The sequence below is a fragment of the Cydia strobilella genome, chromosome 24 (assembly GCF_947568885.1).
Source record: "Cydia strobilella chromosome 24, ilCydStro3.1, whole genome shotgun sequence".
Taxonomy (NCBI): domain Eukaryota; kingdom Metazoa; phylum Arthropoda; class Insecta; order Lepidoptera; family Tortricidae; genus Cydia; species Cydia strobilella.
Genome location: NC_086064.1, coordinates 1,382,881 through 1,409,810, shown reverse-complemented (window position 1 = coordinate 1,409,810; position 26,930 = coordinate 1,382,881). Strand labels below are relative to the sequence as shown.

Sequence of the window (26,930 nt, the reverse complement as noted above, 5' to 3'; positions counted from 1 at the left end):
AAAAGCCCATTATTTAAGCTGATGAATAAGATTGACTGTGTAGAGGCTTCATCAAAGGAAATGTACAAGTACAAAGTACGTGTATGTTAGCTGTGGAACAAAGCGATTGGTTCACTCACACTATATTTTTTGGACACTTCGCACTTTTTGTTTGTTAATGTCACTTAATGTCATTGCTGTATGTGCTGTCCAAGTGCTGTCATTAGTTTTCGTGGTTGCGTTACGTGGCTGCCATTTTGGTTCGAGTTGTATGTTTATTGCTTGTATTAAAGCAACGAGTAATCGAATTTTTTACTGTTTAACTAGCTGGACTAGACAGATTTTAGTTTTAACCAAGCTACAGCAAAAATGTCTGTGTGACCCAGTTGATGACACTCTCCGTACGCTATTATGAAAGAAAGCGACAAATTATTGACCCAATGATTCCGCAAGACAAAATATGTCTGAAAATAAAGAGTGTGAAACTGTAGAAATAAAAGTGGAGAGAGATGTCGAACAAGAGAAAGAATTTGTAGACTGTATAAAAGAAGAACAGGATGAGTGGGGGGATGAGGAGGCTGGTGATGCTGGACTGTATGCTGGACGTGAGGTCAAACACGAGGTGGTCGTCAAGGAAGAACCTGTGCAGCCTAATATTGAATTTGTTGGGGGTGAGTTGTAGATTTATTCTATTGTTCAGTTATAGGTTGTGCTAAACATCTAGCCTTCTCTAAAGTTAGGTAATTTATTCATGCAGTTTGAATGTTATTGCAATACTTCTATTCTTTTTAGGATTCCGTATCCAAAGGGTAAAAACGGGACCCTATTACTAAGACTCCGCCGTCTGTCTGTCTGTCACCATGCTGTTTTTAATGACCGTGATAGCTAGACAGTTGATGTTGCCACTATAAGAAGTACGGACAGCAGAGTCTTAGTAATAGGGTCCCATTTTTACCCTTTGGGTACGGAACCCTAAAAAACTAGGTCTTTACCAACCAACGCTAGCAGCAACAGCTAGGGCTGGTTGCATGTTTGCTATAGCAAGGTAGTTAGATGTTTTGCATAACCTATAACATCTAATGAGGTTATCAGGGCCGGATTTAGGGGAGGACAATCGGGGCAACTGCCCCGGACCTCCACAAAAGAGGGGCCCCCACAATAGAAACTTCGGAAAAATAATTTAGGGCCAGGGGGCCTCCACTCCTCTAAATCCGGCCCTGGAGGTTATAAGTCCTAGCAACCAATTATTACTATTATTATTTGGAGCCTTACCTGTCCCACTGCTGGGCAAAGGCCTCCCTCAATCTCTCCACAGATCTCTGTCCAGTGCTGGGTCTGGCCACTCCTTCAAAAAGGAGTCTAGTTCATCCATCGCCAGCGGGGTCTGCCATGTCCCCGATTAGAGTTTTTGGGCTCCCGAAAACTGTTCATATAAGTAGCAACCAATACTGTTAATTTATTGGCTTATCTTATAGTTTCAGGGGCCCTTACGGATACACTTCGACCCATAGGGATCTTTTGTGCAGTAATTTATTGGCTAAAATCTCTTTGTGTTTAATGAATATTACCATTTACCATATTTCTCTGAAGATAAATGAAGATTGCTAAGGCTTATAATATAAATCATTATACTGTAAAGCAGGGGTCACCAAATGGCGGACCGCGGTCCGCATATTATTTTTTTCCTTCTTTAATAAACTCAAGGAGAAACGGACCGCAATGGTCATTTTATTTAAGGAACCAGACCCCTGAGGAAACTAAGTGGTGACCTCTGCTGTAAAGTAAAATCAGCCTTATACAGTGTGTCGTCCACTATGAGGCTTGAAATGCAGGGTTTCTATTGTACACTCTAAACTAAGCTACTTTTATTATGGGACCAGTCCCCGAAAAAAATATTGGCAGGTTCACACATTTTGGCTGATCAGATGTCAATGTTTTCTATAGGAGATGTTTTTTTTTGCTATTTCGGGAACCTACTCATATTTCTAAGACAAACTAAGATGCTAGAACGGCATAGTAACAACCGTCTAAGAGGTCATCAGTATAAGCTGGTGTCTCACAGGTCCTACAATAATCCTCATAGACACTTCTTAAGCAACAGAGTGGTCAACGCTTGGAACAAACTCCCAGAGGATGTAGTAGCGGCCCAAAGTGTCAATGAGTTTAAGAATAAATTAGATAAGCACAAAGCAAATTCTACTCAACACTGAGAACTCGGTTTATGACTCTGGATACAGGCATTATCAGTTGTTTAAACTGCCTGCCTGCATTACAAATAATAATAATAATAATATATTACGAAACGTTCTCCTAATAATTCTGAAAAGGCTAAGAAAATTATATTGGGTCTGGTAATATTTTATGGGTATCTAATCCGAGTCACTGGTAATATTTTATGACTTTGCTAACATTATTGGCAGTATATTCTTGAGCTTTACGGATTTGAACAAGTTTGGGAACAGATCAATTTATTTTATTTTTTGCCCTTAGGGCTGGTCAAAGACGCCTAGTCTTACTAAGATGGCATATAGACGAGAAATTGTGACGGGTACCGCCGTGGCGAGGTGGCCTAGGGGTTCATGGCGTTAGCCGCGATAGCTAAAGACGCCGGTTCGAATCTGGCCTTCACCACTGGAGGGCTTCGTCACTTTTTCTTTAATATATGACATCTATTACAGTTTTTACTTTGATTGAATTAGCTGCCATACAAAAGGTAAAAGCTTTTCGTAAGGGACATTCTCGTGGAATGCCCCATTAGGGCACCAATGTGCCTATGTCCTATGGGTATAGGAAAGTAGGCACGAACATAAATCTATGCCAAACTTGATAGGGATGGTCACAAAATATATATATATATTTTATTTTATTTGGGATGCTTACTGCCTAATATACATAGGTTAACAGACTTATCTACTAAATGCAAATTACAAGCTTCCACATATATTGCGTAAAGACTACACTTTTCAAAGCGTACTGTCAGTCATTCTACACATGCAGCCTGTGGACCAACTATACGCAGAGGGCATACAACGGCCTACGCGTCCAATATAATAACGCGTTCCGGGTGTTGATGGGGTTGCCGCGATTTTGTAGTGCCTCTGGTATGTTTGCGGAGGCACAAGTTGACAGCTTTGCGGCGATAATGCGCAAGAGGTGCGCTTCACTGATGCGTCGCCTGCGCGGCAGCCCCAACAGCATTCTGGGCGTGTTCATGGAGCGCGAAAATGGCCCCATGCTCAACCGTTGGCAGGGGCTGCATGCACTCGCCGTCTAGTTTTTAGTTTTAGTTTTTATGCGCTACTAACACTAGTAATAAGATTCTAATGTTTACTAACCATGTATGGACCTTTTAGTCTGCAATAAATGATTTTTATTTTTATTTTATTTTTTTTATATACTGCTAAATAACGTAAATATGAAGGTCTCGAAATAGCAAAATATAACACTATATAGGTAGTATATTTATGACAGACTCTATTGCCCTTAAAAATGACGTAACTGTACCATCTGAAGCCTGTGGCAGATACAGAGGCATTGGGAGCCCGTGGAATTATCCCACCCTCTAGTTACACCACTGGCTCCTATTTATTTAAGAATAAGAATAATAATTTGTTTATTGTTTACCGTGTCAATCAAGATTGCAGATTTTGCACTTTGTAATTTTTCCTCAGTCACCCGTTGACCGCGAACGCTGTAAAGGATTCGAAACGTCGGGATGTATTATACATTCAATATACGCGATATAATCCGTTTTCATAGTTTTATATCAAACAAGATGTTAAATTGATACATAGAACCAACGACAAGTTTTAAACACCTTTTATTTAGAAAAAAACATTTTTTTTTAAATAAAACCGGCCAAGTGCGAGTCGGACTCGCGCGCGTAGGGTTCCGTACCATTACTCAAAAAACGGCAAAAAAAATCATGTTTGTTGTATGGGAGCCCCACTTAAATATTCATTTTATAACTATAGCTATAATGGCAACCGAAATACATCAACCTAACCTCACCCAAGGCAGTAATTTTTCCATTTTTAAATTTATTCTAAGCTTAATAGCATCATTCGCAGTCGTTTCTGCTTGTTGAGTGATATACCTATACCGCTGTCTGTGACCAGATAAGACAATGATTAATAAATTAACAATAAATACTATATTTAGGTATCCTTGCCTCCCGCTTGAACCACATATGAGATAACACCCTTGTAACTCAGCCCTAATTAAGGGAATTTATCTACTTGCAGCGCCATCTATCGCGCCACTCAAGTACTAATACACAGCGGTACAGGAATTACGAGGTTTACGGACTCGTGGTTAATTAAGCCTTCGGCTTCGGACTTCAATTCACACTCGTTCGTTAATTCTTGTTTGCCGCCCTTAATACAGAATGTAGGGTCAAGGCGGGAACAGTGTCTCAACGCAAACAGATGCTCGGTCGCCCAAATATCACTATACACTGTTATGTAGCAACCTTACGTGTTATAATAACATTGCTCGTCTATTTGAATTTGTTGAATGTTTCTGTTGTATTAGCAGGGACGCAAATAGCCTCTCTCATTTATTTATTTATAAATACGTTTACACGACTTTACGTAAACCAATACTAAGTATTACATTACATTTCACACACGGATAACAACTCATGTTGGAATTAGGTTGTGTGAGCCGCTGTACCCGGCAATTTTTATCCGAGTTACTGTTCCGTCCTACTATTCTACTATATTCGGCCGCCATTGTTTGTTTTGGTGTCAACGATTGCCGGCAACGAAAATACGAAAGGGTTATAATATGGAAAAATTTATACTGTAAACTGTGAAAGTTATACGGTGGGTGTGTGTGTGTACAGACCATTGAAATGATGCTTTTCAAAGCTTTCTTTTAGTAAAAACATACGTCATTCTCATTATTAACCCTTTTCTAGGCATAGTACGATTTACGCGCGACATACGCGCCAATAGAATTTCAACCCTAGCAATCCGTTTGAGCGACGACCTGGTGAAGGTCGCGGGAATTCGGTGGATGCGAGCGGCACAGGATCGGTCGGAGTGGCGAGCCTTGGGGGAGGCCTATGTCCAGCAGTGGACGTCTATCGGCTGACATGATGATGATAATGATGATGAATCCGTTTTAAGGTTCAAATTATATTGGACTTTCAGGAAATGTGACATGTTTTCAAATGAATCATCAAAGCATGGAATATATTTTTCCTTTTTTTGGAAACCTTGTAGATTGGTGCATCATGGAAAAGGGTTTAAACACTTCGAATTAGCGAAATTAAAACTCTTATTTATATTTTGTCTGCCCAGTCTCAAAACTTTGTGCACGCTACTGTTTGGTAGCCACTAAATAAACTCTTAACTTAAAAATAAATGAAGCTCTGGAGTTGCAGGAGCCTAAAGACTACGGTATCTGCTTACCATAAGCAAAGAGAATTAAGTAGACATAGAGTACTCACTCTACATCAGTTTTGTTACCGAAAAGATTATTTTCGTAGTCGACATCTAGCGTCAAGTAGCGGGATTATCAGTACTGCCACTCGACAATAGATGTCGCGACGAACGGAAATTCTAATGCTCAACGATTTTCAGCTAATATTATAACCGGAACTCTATTTTCAATTCCTTCAGCTTATAATATTAGTTGTAAATTGTTGAACAATACACTTTTCGTCAGTCGCGACACATTTGACATCTATTCTCGAGTAGCAGTACTGACAGTTCCGCTACTTGACGCTAGATGTCGACGACGATAATAGTAGTCTTTTTGGTAACAAAACTGATGTATGGAGTGAGCACTCTATGTCTACTTAATTCTCTTTGTCATAAGTCAGATATTTTTTAAAGCCATACTGTATCTTTCTTTGCTAATCATCCGAGACATTTAGACATTAGGTATGATTTAAACATAAAGGTTTCGTTGTGGCTCATTCTGGCGCTGCTTTTACTACGTTGCCATTTCGATGTGGAAGTGAAGCTCATAACTAGTGTATGCGCGCAAAAAAATCTAAACAGTAAACACATAGGCTAAGTACATATACATTTTATCTTTGTTGAAAAATGCTCATCAATGTTATCTTCTGGGACTTATTTTTCTAGGATAAATATTGTTTGCGACAAAAAGATAACCACAGAATAAGTAATAGTACTACCGTACAGAAAAGAAACTTCCTACATAACCGAAGTTTGACAGCGATACAAGGACGAATAATATATGGCACTGTCCCTTTCGGCTATTTAGGCTTGTCAAAATTCAAGTCATTATCTTATCTGTGGTCGTGCACGTCAAGTTGTGCAAACCCTAACAATTGCTCGGAGCAATGGTAAGCCGAACGGAGCCGAGAATGCCCGAGAGGATCATTTTCGCCCCACCACAGAATAAGTAATAGTATTATCATACAGAACGGCCACGCACCGCCCCGCCCCGACTCGAATTACCTCGCCCAGCGACTGTAGATTGACGGCCGTTTGCCGGCCGCTCAGTACTATTTTTAAGCAACTTACACTATGACGCATGACGCGTGTACAGACGTGCCGTTCACACATATAAACGCAAGTGATTTTTGATGTATAGCGTGTCCGCCATGTGGCCCCACTGACATAACTACGAAATTCTGACTTACGGCAGAAGTGCGCTTTTGTAGATTTATTGCACTTAGTATCTGAAATGAGTGTTTTTATTTCAGATCCGGGAGAACTCTTGGTTAAACGAGAGAACTATGGCGGGCCCAGTCTCGAGGTGCCCGCTGTTGGTAAGGGGCGAAAGAGAGGACGACCTGTTGGAAGAAAGACTAATATTAACATAATCCTGGACAATATCAGTGCGCCTGGAAAGAGGTCAAGAAAAAAACAAACAATATTTATCTGTGACGCTGACAAAAAATCTTTTCCAACTAAAAAGCAACTTGTCCAGCATATGCGCTGTCACTCTGACAAGAAGCCTTTCATCTGCGACATTTGCCACAAAGCGTTTTCTCATCAAACCTACTTGTATCGACATAAGGCTATCCACACCGGGGAGAAATCCTACAGCTGTGACATCTGCCAGAAACGATTCACGTTTTCCGGTTCTTTAGCTAAACATAAGCGGATTCATTCTGATGAGAAACCTCATTTCTGTCAAATATGTAATGCCAACTTTAGAGAAAAGACACAATTGACTCTTCACGAGTTTATACACAAGGGCGATGCAGCGAAGCGGTTTAGTTGTAAATTTTGCAAGAAAAAGTTCCTATTTCAATATATGGTACTTAATCATGAGCGCTTACACACAGGAGATAGACCTTTCATATGTGGAATATGCGACAAGCGCTTTAAGCAAAAGCATCAGCTTAAAGTACATATTCAAGTTCACACGGGTGAAATACAAGTAAAATCATTTATCTGTGATTATTGTAATAAATCATTTTCAAATAAAGGCAATCTGTTCCAACATATACTTAATCACATGGGTATAGCGAAGTCTCTTTACTGCGAAATTTGCGACAAAATCTTTAGTTACGCTTATATTTCCCGACATCGGCGCACGCACAGTGGGGAAAAACCTTACAGTTGCGATATTTGCCAGAAAAGGTTCCTATGTTCAGGTTCTTTGAAGAAACATAAGAGAAATCACTCTGACGAGAAACCGCACGCTTGTGAAGTATGCAAAAAACGATTTAAACAGCGATCTCAATTGGTTCTTCATGCGCTAATACATCAAGGAGATGCAGTAAAGCGGTACGATTGTAATCTTTGCTCGAAGAAATTCCTACATAGATATCAACTGGTTAAGCACGAACGTGTTCACACAGGCGTCAAGCCTTTGGCGTGTAACTTGTGTAGCGAACGATTTAACCATAGATACCTACTAGACGAGCATTTGCGAGTACACACAGGACACAATGTTTATTCATGCGAAATTTGCAACGAAAGTTTCGAAACAAGAAGAGTCTTCCTTGACCACCGACGGACTCATCCAGAAATCACCAGCACATATTCCTTCGTATGTGATGTGTGTGATAAGGCTTTTAGTTGCAAAACTTACTTGGTAAGGCACAAAGTGGTTCACACCGGGCTCAAACCTTACGCGTGCAACCTATGTGATAAAAGCTATACCCAAATAGGGCATTTATCGGAGCACAAACTGACTCACAGTGGTGAGAAACCATTCGCCTGCGAAAATTGCACGATGCGGTTCACTACTAAACGCTACTTGGTTAAACATGTACAGAGAATACATTCTGGCAATAAGTATGATATGGACGGTAAGAAGTTCAATTGCCAAATATGTGACAAACAATTTTTACGAGCAAATACCTTGAAAATACACGAAAATGCGCACTCTCGCCGAGCTCATCAAAAATGCAATGTATGTAATAGAAAATTCAATAACCAATGGAATTTAAAAAGGCATATACAGACGCATAGTAAACGTGTCGATGCCGAATCGGATTAAGCCGACTAGAAAAAGCTTAGCAAGTTACTTCATACAGTTATCAACAAGGAGCTTTACTCCGTAAAAGAATATATACAAATAATAAAATAAATATTGAACATGCCTTGATTGATTAATTAATTTGTTATAGTTATTTGACATTGATGCGTACTATACAGTACTAGATTTATTTAATAATCCTTTTTATTATTTTATTATATTTTAGACTTAGTATTTATTTTTTAAATATTGACATCATTTACATTGTTTTCTTGTGTTCTTGTATTGACATTGTTTTATATTTTTTATTTTTTACTATTGTGACGTTTTAGCGTTTTTAATTTATTTCTATTTGCATTTTTTTGTTAATATTAATTGTAATTTAATTTATACTGATGTTCAATTCTAATTCTTATTATTATTATTACAAAAAAACGATCATTATACGACAAGTAGTACAAGCTGAAATGTACGTATATTTTACCTGTGTGAAAATTGTATACATGTGATAAATAAACTAAACTAAACTATGCCTACTGCTTTAGCTATGTATATGTAACTGGTCGAAATTTATGTAAACAAAACGGATAAAATAAATGAGTTCAGAATTATATAATTTTCTTACTTCTACTTACTCCGTTGGCTCAGCGACCCAAAATGAGACTTGGCCTCCGACAAGACAGCGCCACTTTTCTCGATCCTGTGCGACCTCTCGCCAATTGGTGACTCGAAGTTCGCGCAGATCTGCCTCCACCCTATCGCACTAGCGATACCTGATAATATAGTATATTATACACGGTGTTTCATGACCCAGTGAAAACCTTAAAACAGTTTGTTCAAAATCGATAGGAGAATCGATTGCGCTATATTTTAATGGAGGTATTTTTTTTTTTTTACATGCTCAGTCTACAAGTTTGTAATGAAACAATATCAATAACTAGCATTTGACACGTTATTTGTCAATTGGCAAACCTTATGCCGTTGCTGCAAGGTATGCAAATGGTCAGTTAACAGTGTTTGCGATCGTAACTAGCAATTGTTTGATGTCACAAACAACGAAGTATCTTGTGTAGAATTACCAGTCGAATAGAATTGGTAAGAGAACTAAACAACGAATATTTTTTTAAATATTTATCGGATTAAAGAATAAATACTCAAGATGATTTTAAAATACAAAAAATCTGTTGGGGTGTCTCATGTTTTCAGTGGCTCAAGTAACACCGTGTATATAGACTCGAGAACTTATTTTCTCTATGGCCGCTCCGATATATCGGATTACGTACTTAAGGGTCCCCGGCAAGCTTGGTTCCATACAAACGTAGTTGGCGTTTGCACCACGCATAAACTATATCTGTGGCGCATATTAGCTTTAAGTTCTTTGTATTATTTTTTGTGATATAAATAAATAAATATAAACTTACGCTCTCGTTTTAAAACGAGTAGTAGTTTGCTCTAAAACTTTGTACTTACAATAGGATAAGGTATATCTATGTCTGTAATTAGTTTATGTAGCTTCAGATGCCATAGTTAAAAAATACAGCAAATTTAAGTTTTTCATACAAAACTTGTTTTTGCTCTATTTCGTTTGTTTTATAAACTGGAGCTATATAACTAATTACAGACCTAGATATACCTCATGTCATTGTATGTACAAAGTTTCATTACAATCCAATAAGTAGTTCTAAAATGAGAACGAAACACCGTTTTTATGGGACGGTGAAATTCGTCCGAACTTGCCGGGGACTCCTAACCCCTTGATAATAGCCGTGTTCAGATATTTGTGAGCACTTTAGCCGCTCCGATGTATCTGATGGCGACTGTACTACAACTATCGTTCACAAGACTTATATTGACCGGGATATAGACCGTGATTACCTTTTGTATTATTTGTGAGCTCCCGATATTTCGACGCAGTTACATGCATCATGTTCACGGGTGACTGAAGATAGCGGGTGGGTGTCAAAGTTGTGTAGACAGCGTTCTGTCTACCCTCATTCTTGCGCGTCGGCTGTATCGTTCACAAGTTCAACACGTAATTAAGTATCAGTAACAATCTTCTTTTTCATTTCTCCTGCTCTGAAAGAGGGTCATTGTTGTTCTAAAAGGTGTGCAGAAAATAATAGTCTCTGCACTAGAGCATTTTACGTTCCAAATACGATTTTTTTTTACGATAAGCAATTAGCTCCATGCATGAATTTATTTTTATTTTTGGATTCATAATTTATATCGTTGGAACATCGGAAATGATAAAAATACTTTTGTAAACCTTAACATTATTTTATTAAAAAATATTTAAAATGTTGAAAATTTTTGAGCGGTTGAAACGCTCATAATTTTTGGCGCGAATTCGACAGAGCGTGATGACGTCACACGTTGGGCGGCCCAACTGACGTTTGCTACTAATGACACTTATCTGTCGAACGCGTGACGTCACGTGGCGTTTCGAGCGTTTCGCTCACTAGCTTTTCGCGGGCAAATTTTTGTACTTTTTATTTATAATTTTAAGTAATTAAATGGTAATTTAAAAACGAAAATGCATTTGTAACATGATATAACGGTAACAAACATCCGAATAAAACATATTTCGTTCAAATATAAACTTCATGCATGAGGCTAATTGAAATTTGGGTTTAAATGAATTTGTTACAAAATTTCCGTTCTAATATTTAACTCCCCATTCCAAAAATAACGATACTTTTGCCTGAATTGTTAAAAAATTGTTAATACTATAAAAATTTATACTTAGTCATGTTTTTAAAAAACCACATGCATTTTACTTTCCTCGTATTCGAAATGAAAAGTAGTGTTTAACTCGGGTGAAAGGCATCATTTCAGCCTCGGACTATGGGCGCTCTCACTGCGTTCGAGCGCCAAACAACCTCGGCAGAGGTGTGTCCCTATCATCCCTTGGTTAACAATCTACTATTTGTTTTTCATGGCCTTTTTCTTTCTTTTATGAAAATCCATATTTTGTCTCAGAAATGTGACATTCAAGTAATATTCACGACTAAACGAAGACATTCCACTTACTTTTGAACCATAGTTAGGTTTTACGTAACATTTGTGGCTTTCCATGTCTTTATGCTCCATGTGCAATCATCAGGACCTTTAATCTTTTGAGATTTTAGATAAAAAGGACCCAAAGGACAGGAAAGCCACATTCTTCGGGGAACTCGGACTGCCTTGAACTGGTTGCACAGCTCGTACGCCTGTTCGTACCATCTATAGCTAAGGCCCAAATTAATTTACGACCACGAAGTCCTCACCTATTAGCTGTGCCTAAAACGCGCACTATGTCTCATGGCAAATCACCACTTGTCCGCGCTCTACAGTATATCAACGCGCTCCTCGCATCAGCACCGGAATGTGATTTATTTGCAAGTAGTTGGATGGATCTGTGTAAAGAATGTATGAGGTACTGTGAGGCGATGGATAAGCGTGAATCATCTGTTTTGTATTAGTTTTTTTTTTCTTACATTTGTTCTGTTGTCCTTTCTAGACTGTATCATGTACCTAGTTGTATAAATACTTTCTATTATAAATTTCTCAGTGTATTAGTTCGCTGTAATGCTGTGTAAATTTTTTTAATTAATAAAATAAAAATAAATAAAAAATTTATCATATAAGATTCGAGTTGTTATATTTGTTCTGTATTCATATTAAACGTTACTTAATTACTCTTGTTTTTAATGTGGTCTTCGTAACCATGACAACGAGTCAACTACTCCTTTTTCTATGCACCAGTGCTTGGATGTTTTTGGGAAGCGGCACGGTAAACTTGTAGTTGATAGTGATTGTTCATGTCTTACTCGACTGTGACTGTGACATTGGCAATATTGGCATCGAATCAATATTTATTTATATAAATAGATATAAATATTTGGGGACAATCTTACACAGATCGACCTAGCCTAGCCCCAAACTGAGCAAAGCTTGTACTATGGGTGCTAGCCGACGATATACATACGTATATAGATAAATACATACTTATGTACATAGGAAACAGCCATGACTCAGATCAGAAACAAATATCTGTATCAAAGATAGATATAACTCCGTAATAGATGGATACAGTCTAAGGAAAAAACGTGCCTCGAAAATCACGAAAATTTGTTTCTCGATTAGATGGCGCCACTAGTTTTGGCCTACTTATAGATGGCGTTGACGGTTTTGTTTGTTATTTATAGTTTTAACGCATATCAGTGGAAGAACATGGGTCATAATCATATAAAAATAATTAATACAAATAAAAAAATCATTTATCCATATATAAATACATTTTAACGTATTTTTATAAAACTTCATTTTTAGTTTTAAAGTATGTCGATAGATGGCAGTGAATTTACAGTGGTTACAAAATTTACTATGACAGTACCGCTCTACCTTATTATATCCTCTTTGATCTGTATACATCACGCAAATAAATGCCCTTACCGGGATTCGAACCATCGACTTCATAGTCACTACTCACTTAGCCAGACCGGTCGTGTTTATCATATTATTGCACTTTATTTGCTACTATTACCCAAGTGACTTAAGTGTGTTTTTGTTTTGTTATTTAGCATGTCGAGTTCCTGAGAAATGCTTTCCTATGAAGAAATCGATGGCTTGGGAATTTTTCACGGATTTAGATCACAAAGAAAAGCTGGCTCAATGCAACTTTTGCAAAAAAGTTATATCATATAAGGATGGATTCAACCTCACTTGTCACACAAAATCTGAACATCCTAAGGAGTTTAATCGTGTCATGGAATCAGATTTCGAGCATTCCCTTGCATCAGACTCACAAGCCAAGGTTACCAAACAGCCAGCCAGCCTGCCACTACCGTCTTCATCGTCCGACGTAGTCATTACTCAATACAGCCACGTGCCAGCTACCGATGTTAGTGATATGCTGAGGCAACAGAAACCATTTGAAGACGAGAAAACGAAAACAATTAATAAAAAACTTGTAAAATTATTTGCAAAACACTACCTTCCGTTTTCCCTTGTTGAGTCTGCTGAATTCAAACAGTTTGTCCAAGAATTAAACCCTGGTTATGAATTGCCATCGAAGAACATGTTGTCCGACGTACTTATTGAAAAATATTATAATGAAACAAAATATACAGTAAAAGACGAGATTGATAAAACAGATCATGTTGCTTTAACTGTAGACGAGTGGTATTCTTCAAACAAAAATGAGTTTTATATAGATGTGACAGCACACTTCATTAACGAGGAAGCTGAGTTAAAAGCATATATCTTAGAATGTGCCCAGTGCGACTACGAAGAGCGCCAAAATGCAGAAAAATTGGCGGAAAAGTTGAGAAAAATTTGCGAAGAATGGGAAATATCCAATAAAATTGTTTCAGTTACAACGGATGATGTCCATAACATAAAATCGGCCGTAGCATTAAATCAGTGGAGACACGTAACTTGTTTCGCCTATTCTTTAAACCTAGCCTTCCAAAATGCCCTCGATAAAAGTAAGCTTATTCATCAGAAGGTTAACCGGGTGGTAAAGTTTTTCAAGCGTAGCTCCTTTGCGCGTAAAAGACTGAAAAGAATGCAAGATATTTTGGGGGAACCAGATCTAAACTTGAAGGAAGATGTTGATGGTCAGTGGCACACGACATGCGCCATGTTCGAACGTGTGATAGAAATGAGGAACAGCCTTCACAGGCTTTTTACTGAAGATTATCCTGATGAAATATTTTTAACAAATAATGATCTGGACGTTATACAAGGAGTGACGGAAGTCTTCCGATTTTTCAAAGACGTGACGAAGGAAATGAGTTCGGGGAGGACCGTCACGATTGCAGAGGTAATTATACACTGAAGAAAAATAAAACTGAGTAACTTTTCTTGTATTATGTTTCCCGCACAAACTTCTTCAATGACGTAATTAACTTGTAGTAGGCGCTATCAGCGTGCCTTTGATCATGACTTTTAGAGCAATAATTCAGAGTAAAAATAAAAAATTGTAAAGTTTTAGTTATAGTATTAAATGAGTTTTCTTTTTGTTACAGATTGTTTATTACGCTAGTGCTTTGAAGTATAAATGTGCAGAATGTTTACTGGACAAAACCTTGCCTGGACGGGTTGGTAACTTGGTTCGATGTCTCGACAAAGACCTCGAGAAGCAATCTTCGAATTTAATACATGACTCTTTGATGCTAGAAAGCACGTTACTAGATCCACGTTTTAAAAAACAAGGGTTTCTCGAATTCTGTACTAATCTTGCAGCGCGTTCTTACATACATACTTCCGCTATGAAAATCGAAATTCCGGAATCGTCGGAACCTTTGGAAGATATCACCCCACCTCCAGCGAAAAAACGAATTGGGCAGACTTTAGATTCAACAGTGAGCGAAGTTATGGAAACTAACCTCGCTTCAATAGTCCAAAAAGAGATGGATAGATATTTTGAGGAGCCTCCTTTGCCAAAAAACCAAAACCCCCACAAGTGGTGGTTAAGTAAGAAAATACAGTATCCGCGACTGTATGCCGTTGCGTGTCCGCGACTAAGTATACCGGCTACGTCCGTGCCGCCCGAACAGATATTTTTAAAATCGGGGCGAATTTTAACTGAAAGCAGGAATCGGCTAAGCGGTTATGAAGCGGAACGACTTGTGTTTCTGAATAAAAATCTTTAGGTTATGATAACAATTACTTCATTAAGGGTCAGTTGCGCCAAACCTTCTGTCACCGTTAGTGTTCTTTTTTTTATTTATTTTTTTAAATTAAATTGTCATTTATTTCAGGCCTAATACACCCATATGTGTTAGTAACTTACATAGCTAATAAAAATAATGTTAGTGCAATTACAAAACAAATTAACATGCAAATTAACTAATGACTAGGAGCTAACTTAGGGCTAGGACACACCGGATGAGCCTTATAAATCTAACATATCACCACAACCTGACTTGGGCTCTATTGCACCTATGGCAATTAGAGCGGTAGGACTGTGTGGGAGGATGGTAGCCTGGGAAAAATCCAGGACCCTTCCGCATCACACGAGACGAGCCGTCCCCCCGTTAGTGTTCGCAAAATTTTATTGTATGGGCAGTTCCATAGATCTCTGCTGCGTGACGTTGATCAGTCTGTTAACTGTGGTTGGTGCAACTGGCCCTAAGGGTTCCGTACCTACAGTCAAGGCAAAAATATCGATCCAGACAAATGGCTAAAATATGTGAACACGCCTTTATTGTCTAAGGTGTAAGAGCGTACATATATTTTTGAAACTTTGGGAATGTATATACTTTTATGCCCTTGGCTGTACATCAAAAGGAAAACTTATAGGATCACGTTGTTCTCCGTCTGTCTGTCGGTCAAGAGTCCGAGAGACCCTTTATCTCGAGTATCGAGGTATCAAGTTGATATTTTTTACCGTATCCTCAGGTCTACAGTCCCCAGAAGCTGTGAAAAATCAAACTTGTAAGTTAACGTAAAAAAATGATACGGCCTTTTATGCCGCAAAAAACTTATAAGTATTTCGACATTCTCAAGGGAATCAAAATTTATAGGATACTTCCCGTTGACCTGGAACTATGAAATTTGTTCCAAAACAGGGAAAATTCAGAAAACTATATAATAAAAAAACATTTATTTCGGACCACAGATATCCATAACAGGTTAGTCGAACATGTACATTACATGCAGGCACTTAAAACTATGTTAGATATAATTAATTATTACTTAACTTACTACTCTTACTAATACATACGTAGCTAGGGAACGATGCAGGTTCGACCAGCGCTGCATATAGCGACTATCGAGCCTACCCGCTATCACACTCAGGATACTGTTGCTACTGTCAAGCACTGCAAAAAAAAATTGTAAAAAAAAATTGGTAAGTTAAATTTGTACGGAACCCTCGGTGGGCGAGTCCGACTCGAACTTGTACGGTTTTTAATGGTGATGTCCCTGACATTTAATAATAATAATATAAATAATAATAAAAATAATAAATAAAGCGAACATTTTGCGATAGATGTTATGATTAATTTTCATTAAACTTAATAATAATACATACAACTTGTATTTACGAAGTAGGAATATTATTACATGAAAATAAATGTATGTTTGCACTCAAGTGTTTTTTTCTTCGTCATTCTTATCAATCTTGTGACCAAAGAGTAGGGTTGCTTGACGACCGCCATCTTGGCGACATCGAGTCGGGACAAATTTTTTGTTTTTGCTCATTAACGTTGTTTGAAGTGTAATACTGATAGCTTATTATGCAGTAAACTAATGAAGACGTGTGCGGATAATGAAGAATTAATCTAGATACGAGTTTATCCACCGTTTTGGCGTCAACGCCAAGTAGCTCCACGTGGCCCTTGTATAGTCGCTATCGCTATACAAGAGCTCATAATATCACAACTACCGAACAACGTCGTGCTCTAAGAGCATTTGGTATTTCTACCTGTAACCGTATCTGGATAGAGCCCTAGAGGCCATAATTGTATTATTTATACTTTTACCGTACACTGGCTGATTTACATCAAGATTGAAGAAATATAACTCGATCCCACGTGGATCCCACTGACGTTGGCGAAATCATCGACAGTATCGATGGAGCCATTCTACATAAAGATTGATTGATTGACCAAAGAATAAAGTAAGTATACTTGTGACTTTGTCAAGTGGTTGTGACAAGTTTGACATTAACTGTCACACGTATATCACCACGTACGGCTGACGACGCAACGGAGTATAATATAGTAGATTCTGATGGTCTCCTGACCATTAATTTGTAAGGGTATATTTGAATTGCATTCCTACTTTTTAGGGTTCCGTACCTCAAAAGGAAAAAACGGAACCCTTATAGGATCACTCGTGCGCAGGGCTCGGAACCGGTATTTTTTTAAAACCCCGAAATAGCCCAATATTTTGTTTTTTTTTAATGCTCATTACGTAGGACCGAATCATGTATTTAGGAAACAATTTTGCATTATTAAAACGTCCCATTAAAAATTAAATTATAAACAAAAGAACGAAAAAGAACGTAATGTAGACTTTTACAATAAATGTTTTCTATTCTATTCTATTCTATAATAATACCGGTATTTTTGTATGGAGCAAATACCGGTTTCCGACCCCTGCTCGTGCGTCTGTCTGTCTGTCCGTCTGTCACAGCCTATTTTCTCCGAAACTACTGGACCAATTTAGTTGAAATTTGGTATACATATGTAAGTTTGTAACCCAAAGACAGACATGTAACGTAAACAAATGAATTTTAAACAAACATGGGGTCCACTTTTGGGGGGTAAATGAGAAAATTAAAACTTAAAGCTTTTTAAACTATATCGTGTTATATATCAAATGAAAGAGCTCATTGTGAAAATCTCAAATTTTTTTTTTTATAATTTTAGGATAAACAATTTAGAAGTTAGGTATTTAAGAAAATAGGCAAAAAATGAACATTCCCCCCTTTATCTCCGAAACTACTGGGTCTAAAATTTTGAAAAAAATACACAAAATAGATCTTTACCTAAAGATTACAGGTAAACCTATTAGAAATTGCAGTCAAGCGTGAGTCGGACTTAATTACTTAGTTTTTGATCCGACCCCTACGGGTTTTTTAAAGACATTTCACTCACGTTTCACATAAAAAATACATTGTTTAAATTGTGTAATGTACGGAACCCTCGGTGCGCGAGTCCGACTCGCACTTGGCCGGTTTTCTTAATACCACGTCGGTGGCAGCCTGTGGATGCCTGCAACTCCAGGGCTGTTACATGCGGCTGTTGCCGGCTCTTTAAAAACCTATACACTCCTTTTTTTAAGGATCTCATACTGTAGCCCCTCGAGAAATTCTCGGCAGGGAGCTTATTCCACAGACGGAGCGTCCGCGGGAGGAAATTAATTCCTCATACACACCATTATAAATTCTCGTGGATTGTCTATTGCTTAACTTTTTTTTTAAAACCTGTAACAGCCGCACCGTGCGGTAAAATTCATCATCACCATATCAGCCTTTTATCGCCCACTGCTGTGCATAGGCCTCTCTTCAAGTACGCCACTTATCCCGGTCCTGAGCCAATCTCATCCAGAAGTGACCCGCAATCTTCCTAATGTCGTCCACCCAACGAGCCAACGGACGGCCACCATTCCGTTAGGCTGATTTTAGTGTCACGCGGACCGTCCGCGCGGATTGCTCCGCACCGGACCAATATGTATTAAGTTAGCGTCTTAGAGTGGACGCGCGGACAGCTTTCTCACACGATTTGGCAGTGCGGAGCGATCCGCATGGACGGTCCGCGTGACACTAAAACCAGCCTTAACATTTTGGCCCACCTCCCATCACTGTCTGGCAACATGTCCCGCCCAGCTCCATTTAAGTTTGGTAATGACGTATCCGACGTCTTGCACCTTGGTGCGGCGTCGGATCTCGACATTCCTCACTCGGTCTTGAAGTATGATGCCGAGCATGGCGCGCTCCATGGCTCTCTGTGCCACTCGGATTTAATGCACAGCCTCCTTAGTGAGCGTCCATGTCTCGGCACCGGTCATGGTGGGCAGGACACATTGGTTAAAGGCGAGTTTTCAGGCATTGTGGAGTGTTAACGGGTTTGAGGATGTCCGCTGCTGCTGGATTCTCCTGGAGATCTCGTGCTGATGTGTTCGTTTTGCGGTAAAATTGATAAAGTTAAATATATAGCGTGTATTTTTGATACGACCACACTATATGTTAGTACTTTGTATATGCCCGATGAACAAACTTTAATATTTTGTATTATAATGTGCAAATTGTATTATTCCCTATTACTTATACTTTAATCGAATTTAAACTATCGTCAGATATATTAACTTAACTAACTTAGCGGTTTCTCACTTCACACCTTCTTCTTAGCCTTCTTTTCTTTTTAGTGGTCACTCAGGCACTGTTAGTGCTTGAAAATGGAGACCTAGGTTCTCCGAAACATGTCGCGCGAGTGACTAAAAATACGTGAGTGAAACCGCTAAGTTAGTTAAGTTATACTTATACTTTGTTTTTATTTAAAACATCAAACTTTCTAACGCGGCGATACAGCTGTCACGAGTGAGGATCATGTACAGTCGAAGGCAAAAATATCGATCCAGACAAATGGCTCAAAAATATGTGAACACGACTTTATTGTCTAACGTGTAAGAGCGTACACATATTTTTGAAACTTTGGGAATGTATATATATTGATGCCCTTGACTGTACGCAACGCATATAATTATTTATATTATATTATAGCCGCACGGATCAGAGCGCTGGTGGCCTAGCGGTAAGAGCGTGCGACTTTCAATCCGAAGGTCGCGGGTTCAAACCCCAGCTCGAACTAATGAGTTTTACAGTACATATGGTGCTACTTTTTCGCACTAGTGCGTAAAGAGCACTTTTCGTGCATATTTCGAAAGTTTAAAGGGCCATATGTACTGTAAAACGTTGTATGATACACGTGCGAAAAGGTAATTCGCAACTCGTGTCGAATTAAAACACTCCCTGCGGTCGTTTTTCGACTTTTCCGCACTTGTATCGTAAATAACTATTTTGTAACTATGTACGAATACGAAATATCATTTTATATTTACCATTTGCTTTTCGGTAAACAAAACATCGTGAGGAAACCGGACTAATCCCGATAAGGCTTAGTTTACCCTCTGGGTTGGAAGGTCAGATGGCTTTCGCTTTCGTAAAAACTAATGCCAACGCCAATTCCTGGGATCAGTTGTCAAGCGGACCCCAGGCTCCCATGAGCCGTGGCAAAAAATGCCTGGATAACGCGAGGAAGAAAGAAAAAAATGTTAGCCGCACAATATATACCCTTTGGTAATTAAGGCTAAATTATTTCATTGCGTAAAACCTAGGTCTCGTTTTATGGTTATATCAAAAATACAAGCTGTATTTTTTCCTTTTCAGTTACACCGCATGGAGAATGGATTTGCAAACAAGAGGAGATACAAAGCGAAGCTACGAGTAGCACAAGTTCGGACAATCAGGCAAATATAGAAAAGCCAGGAAAAAAGAGGCAAAAGTTAGAAAAACGCAAACTTTCAACTGAAACAAAAGCTAGTGAAGAAAACGGAACATATACATGTGATGTTTGCGAAAAAGTCTTTACAAACAAAAAAAAATTGGTGACGCACTTGTATTACCATAACACTAATAAGCCTTTTTACTGCAACATTTGCAACAAACAATTTATGTCCCATAATTACGTGAACCAACACAGACGTACACACACTGGAGAAAAACCATATTTTTGCGATCTCTGCCAAAAGCATTTTGGCACTTCAACTGGTCTTAAAAGACACCTCCGTACACACCGGGGCGAGAAGCCTTACTCATGCACAATTTGCCAAAAGAAGTTTACCTGCAACACACAGATGAACAAACACATACGCACCCACTCCGACGAGAAGCCGCATCGCTGCGAAATATGCGAAAGACAATTTAAGGAGAAATCACATCTGGCTGCCCATTCGCTAATTCACAAAGGAGATGAAGCAAAACGATTTTTTTGCGAGCAATGTCCAGCGAAATTTAATCAAAGACATAAATTGGCTACTCACTCACGCGTTCACTTGGGTTTTAAAGAGTTTGCATGCGAAACCTGTGAAAAGAGGTATACAACAAAATTCCAACTTGGCAAGCATATTAGAGTAACGCACTCAGGACAAATATTAATTTCAAAACCAAAAGTTTATTTATGTGAAATATGCGACAAGAATTTTGTATCAAATATAGACTTAGAAAGACACAAACGTAGCCACACAGGAACTAGGCCGTTTTCTTGTGACGTTTGTGGTAAAAGTTTTTTCCAAGTAGCGCATTTATCGTCACACAAACTAACGCACACTGGGGAGAAACCCTATACGTGTGATATATGCAACAAGCAATTTGCAGTTAAAGGTTACTTGAATAAACACAAACGAATTCACACTGGTGAAGTTTTGTATCCATGTAATTTGTGCGATAAGGTGTTTAGACATAAAGGTAGACTTGAACAACATTTAAAAAAGCATGCTCATGAAGCTGAATAATCTTAAACACACTTACTTACAAACGTATCTGTTGTAAGACACCATTATTATGTATTAAGATGATTTATCTATGTTATATTTTTTTAACTAACACATGTTAACGCTGCTAAGCTAACAATTTGTATGTGCCACACGAGATCTTAGTTATTTATTTGCACCAAATTATGAAATTCGATTTCGATACATATGGGTTCTTTAACGACCTATTGATATTCAATAAATTGTTTTAGAACATTTTCTGGTTTTATTTATCATTTTACTGTGAGCTACGTCGCTAAGTACCTACTATTTAAAGCATTATTTTAATATTGTCTTCGGTTACCGCGATAGTTACTCATGAAATAAAACTATGAAAACGGATTATATCGCGTATATAGATAGTCTCTGATGGTTTCATTATTTTTAGTATGTGTATTTTTGCACTTTGTAGTTTTTCCTCAGTCACCCGTTGACCACGAACGCTGTAAAGGGTTCGAAACGTCGGGATGTATTATAAATTCAATAAACGCGATATAATCCGTTTTCATAGCATTATTTTAAATTGTACAGCGTAAGTACTTGCCATACTAAACAATTTCGATTAAGAGTCCGCAGCAAGCTAGGTTCTCCATACAAACGTAGTTACGCTCTTATTTTAAAACGACTAGCTAGATTGCTCTGATACTTTGTACTTGAAAAATGTAAATAAAAATGTTTATTTGGGTAAAAAATAAATTACAATTACAATATAATGGCTGGAATTTCCTAGTAGATGAATGTATACATCTGTGTCAGGAAACCCCGCTCCTCCGTTTGAGGTTTACAATAGCTGTTTCCGAAATAGACCACATATTTGCAAATTTTATTGGATAGTATATAATGACAATTTCATTCAATAATTCAGAGCGTGTGTGTTGTGTGTGTGTGTGATTGTTGGATAAATGTGGATGGAGTGCGCTGGAGTATCGATCCAGAGGCCGTGAGTTCAAGTCTCACCCAAGGCAGTATTTTTTTTTTAGTTTTAAACAATGTGTACAATCAAATTTCGAGACTTATTGGTCGAAATGGGGCTCGAATTCACTTGCAAATAGCGCCAAAGACGTCAACTGACGCGCGACCACACCTGAATATCAAATAATTATATGCTGAGTGCCTACGGTTGTAGCATGGTCGCATTTTTATCGCCTGTCACGTTCTAACAAGTATGTAAGTGCAAAAGTGACAGGCGATAAAAATCCTACCATGCTACTACCGCTAGACTTAGCTCACGAGATAACCGCCATGTGGGATGTTGACTCGACGATCATATTGTTCCGATAATCGTAACAGCGAACGGTCTCATAGTGAAGTCTCGAACAACTCCTTGAGAACTCTCGCTAGTTGGCTGGATCAAGGGTCAGATGCAGAAGGCGGTGATCTTGGACACGGCGCGTAGGTATAGTAAAAATCACTTGCGTTTCTATGTGTGAACGGCACGTCTGTACACGCGTCATTGTGTGAGTAAGTTGCTTAAAAACAGTATGAGCGGTCGGCAATGCTTATTGCTTATTATATTATGCTTATTTATAATTTATGATTTAAAAATAAATAAAAATAAAAAAATAAAATAAAAGTAAATGCTGTCGCGGGGCGAGGTAATTCGAATCGGGACGGGGCGGGGCGTGGCCGTTCTGTATGATAATACTATTACTTATTCTGTGACATCGGTATCCCTCTTCGCGGCCCTGACCACCGACAGCTTGAGCGCTGATACGGCACCCTAGATTAGGTTTTTCAAAATGTGTTTATACGATTTAATATGTATTTTGTATTAAGAGTTTTGAATGATCCACGGTTAGTTTCACTAGACTTATATTGACCGGGATATAGACCGTGATTGTGATTACCTTTTGTATTGTTTATGAGCAACAACAACGAGATGTAACTGCGTCGAAATATCGGGAGCTCATAAACAATACAAAAGGTAATCACGGTCTATATCCCGGTCAATATAAGTCTAGTGTAGTTTGTATTGTTTTCTAAGTATTTTACTTTATATTCATATTATGAAAAACCTAAACTAATACCTACCTCCAATGAATACCTAAAGGAAATAAAATATGCTAAAAATGTAATATGGATGTTCTTTTCACGTCGATAATGTCAAGAAACATCACACACACACACACTCGTAGAGCAGAAAAAATCTTTCTCGAAAAAAATGTAAAAATATTACTAGAGTTAAACCAAGAAAAGTGTGCAACTTTTTTGATAGCACACGCAGTGCAAGTGTTATTTATACGTCATAATTTCATAGAAGTTTGACGTTTAAAATAAAACTTGCACTAGCTGCTTGTGTTATCAAAATCATTGCAGACTTATCTTATCAGGATCCTTAATTATTATCATATTTATCATCAATGGCCACTGCATCCCTGACGTATGATTGTTGCATCGCTGTGTCAAGAGCGTTTGAGACGTCCAATGCATTTTCGCTTATGGCTATACAAGCCTACCGCTGCACGGCACTTCTTGCCGAATAAAGGATGACTCACGTTAGTCCGGGCCGGAGCTTCCGGCGCTTCGTTTTCTATGGAAAGCATCACGTGACCACCTGTCATGTCATAGAAAAGTAAGCGCCGGAAGCTCCGGCCCGGTCTAACGTGAGTCATCCTTAAGTCGCATGTATGGGTTTGTTGAGTTTCTGGACTTGAGACCAGGCTAACAGCCTGGTGACGCCTCACCCATCAATTATCATACACACACAGGTTAATAGTTAACACGCGGTGTAACTAAATAACCATACGCTTTATGTCTCCTTTATCGGCGTGATAAGCGCATTATGACATACGTATTATGGCTTCCGCTAGCTGGCGCGGGCGCACGCACGCGGATGCAAATGTAGGTAAAATTCGTCGTATATATAGGTATGCGTCCGCGCCAGTTAGCAATTGGTCATACTTACCCGTACCCAAAGGGTAAAAAGGGACCCTATTACTAAGACTCCGCTGTCTGTCCGTCTGTCACCAGGCTGTATCTCATGTTGATAGCTAGACAGTTGAAATTTTCACAGATGATGTATTTCTGTTGCCGCTATAACTACAAATACTAAAAACAAAATAAAATAAATATTTAAGTGGGGCTCCCATACAACAAACGTGATTTTTCTGCCGTTTTTTGCGTAATGGTAAAGAACCCTTCTTGCGCGAGTCCGACTCGCACTTGGCTAGTTTTTCTTCTTTTGAGCAAAGTTATTGATGTTCTATTTACGTATTCTGTTTGAGCTAACGCAAAAACCCGTTATATGAATATAGAATAGATATAAATCTCTTAGCATTAACTACATTTATCTTCTTTTTTTCAGTCCCTCCATATGAACCGGAAGTCGAGCATCAGACGGGGCAAAGCTTCGACGCGACGCCAGATTGTAAAGGAAGCAAAACACATGTAAAGAAAAAACGAAAATATACAAATGTCAAGGTCAAGGTTGAAAAAGGAACTTTCACTTGTGACACATGTAATGAAGTGTTTACAACCAAAGCTCATTTGACCAAACATTTTAGAAATTACCACGGTCCTTTTTGCTGTGATATTTGTAGCAAGGAATTCAAGTATCGCTCTCACTTGTATAGTCATCGACGAATACACACAGGTGAGAATACATACTCCTGCAAAGTATGCGACAAAAAGTTTACATTGTTATCGCAATCGAGCAGACACGAGCGCATCCACGACGACATAAAACCATACACTTGTGAAATCTGTGAAAAGCAATTCAGACAATCATCACAACTGTATATTCATGCGCTAATTCACAAAGGTGAGACAGCAAAACGGTTTGCCTGCAAAGACTGCCCGATGAAATTCACTCACAAATACAAATTGGTCCGTCACGAACGCGTCCACACAGGTGAGAAACCATACGAATGCACTGTATGTTACAAGCGGTTCACGCAAAATGTTCTGCTCGGTCACCATATGCGAGTTCACACGGGCGATAATCCGTTCACTTGTGAAATATGCGATAAGAATTTTCTGTCAAAACACGATTTGATAAGACACCAAAACACCCACACTGGAAGCAAGCCTTATCAATGTGATATATGTGAAAAAGGTTTTACTCAGAAAGGTCATTTGAATGTGCACAAGCTAAAACATACTGGGGAGAAGCGTTACCAGTGCCACGTCTGTCAAAAGTATTATCCGTCATCAAATGGTCTTAATAGACACCTTCGCACACACAGCGACTCTGAGGAGAAGCCGTATCGCTGTGAAGTATGCGATAAACAATTTAAGGAGAAAGCACATCTGGCTGCCCATTCGCTAATCCACAAAGGAGATGAAGCAAAACGATTTTATTGCGAGCAATGTCCAGCGAAATTTAATCATAAATACAAATTGGTTACTCACGAACGTGTGCACTTAAGTTTTAAAGAGTTTTCTTGTAAAATGTGTAAAGAGAGGTTTACAGAAAAATACCAGCTCGAAAACCACATGATGTTAACGCACCCAGAAAAAATTTCAACACCAAAGGTTTTTCCATGCGAAATATGTGACAAGAATTTTGCGTCAAACATAGACTTGGAAAGACACAAACGTAGCCACACAGGCATTAGACCGTTTTCTTGCGATGTTTGTGAAAAAAGTTTTTTCCAAGTAGCTCATTTGTCGTCACACAAACTCACGCACACTGGGGATAAGCCCTACACGTGCGACGTATGCAACAAGCAATTTGCAGTTAAAGGTTACTTGAGTAAACACAAACGTATTCACACTGAGGAAGTCTCGTATTCATGTAATTCGTGCAATAAGGTGTTTAAGCATAAAGGTAGATTGGAACAGCACTTAAAAAAATATAATCATGAATCTGAACGATCTTAAACCGATACGTATTTTACACACTATAATTATGTGTAAACACACAATTATAAGATTAAGGTAAATCTGTTATTTAATTTTTTCTTATATTTAGTAACACTTGTGTTCCCGCTGCTGAAGTGACAATTTGTATGCGCCACACCAGATCTTAGTTACTTCAGTTAATTGTACCAAATTATTAAATTCGATTTATTTATATTTATTTAGTTATATGAGCCTAGAGTGTCCCACTGCTGGGCAAAGGCTTCCCTCCCCCCTTTCCACGTATCCCATGGCGCGCTGGCAAACCTAAGGGTGGATTTCTGAACTTTTGTCAAAGACCTAGTCTGTGCTCCGTAGGTTAGGATGGGAAGAATACACATTTGGTCCTTCATAAACCAATAGCCCTTCCAGGCACTTCCGGTTCGTCTGGCGACCTCCTTGTCCTGTCGTGCAGAGCACCCAGACCCAGACCCACCCCACTTAACCCAGGACCCAGATAAATGGATGGGATTGACCCAGGTAAATGTATTCTTGGACATATGACATTTCTTCTCCATCCACTACCACTTATTTTTCGGCTGTTAGTCATGAGCTTGATCTTTGACATGTTCATCATTAATTCCATTGCCCTGCTTAGGTCTTAACATGGCGCCGATTTATGAAATTAATTAATTAATTCGATTTATGAAATTTAAAAAAAAACCCTGGCAGCAGAA

At 38.6% G+C, this 26,930-nt stretch overlaps 1 protein-coding gene across 3 annotated transcripts; it reads left to right on the top strand.

Moving 5' to 3' along the window:
• The first annotated feature begins 214 nt into the window (after positions 1 to 214).
• On the top strand, positions 215 to 26,930 carry LOC134752126 (zinc finger protein OZF-like). Of its 3 annotated transcripts, XM_063687704.1 has the most exons (3): positions 215 to 650; positions 12,954 to 14,197; positions 14,403 to 16,405. In XM_063687704.1, exons 1-3 carry the CDS (start codon positions 440 to 442, stop codon positions 15,027 to 15,029), a joined length of 2,082 nt encoding a protein of 693 aa, XP_063543774.1. In that variant the 5' UTR covers positions 215 to 439; the 3' UTR covers positions 15,030 to 16,405. The 3 variants fall into 3 exon arrangements, with proteins under 3 accessions (XP_063543774.1, XP_063543776.1, XP_063543775.1); XM_063687706.1 differs by lacking the exons at positions 12,954 to 14,197; positions 14,403 to 16,405 and adding an exon at positions 24,719 to 26,930; XM_063687705.1 differs by lacking the exons at positions 12,954 to 14,197; positions 14,403 to 16,405 and adding an exon at positions 6,662 to 8,636.

Bases quoted from the DNA above. Each gene is read 5' to 3' on its own strand.
- LOC134752126 (XM_063687704.1), top strand. From the start codon at position 440: ATGTCTGAAAATAAAGAGTGTGAAACTGTAGAAATAAAAGTGGAGAGA. The intron at 651-12,953 runs GTGAGTTGTAGA...TTTGTTATTTAG, and splicing joins TAATATTGAATTTGTTGGGG to CATGTCGAGTTCCTGAGAAA. The intron at 14,198-14,402 runs GTAATTATACAC...TTTTTGTTACAG, and splicing joins GGACCGTCACGATTGCAGAG to ATTGTTTATTACGCTAGTGC.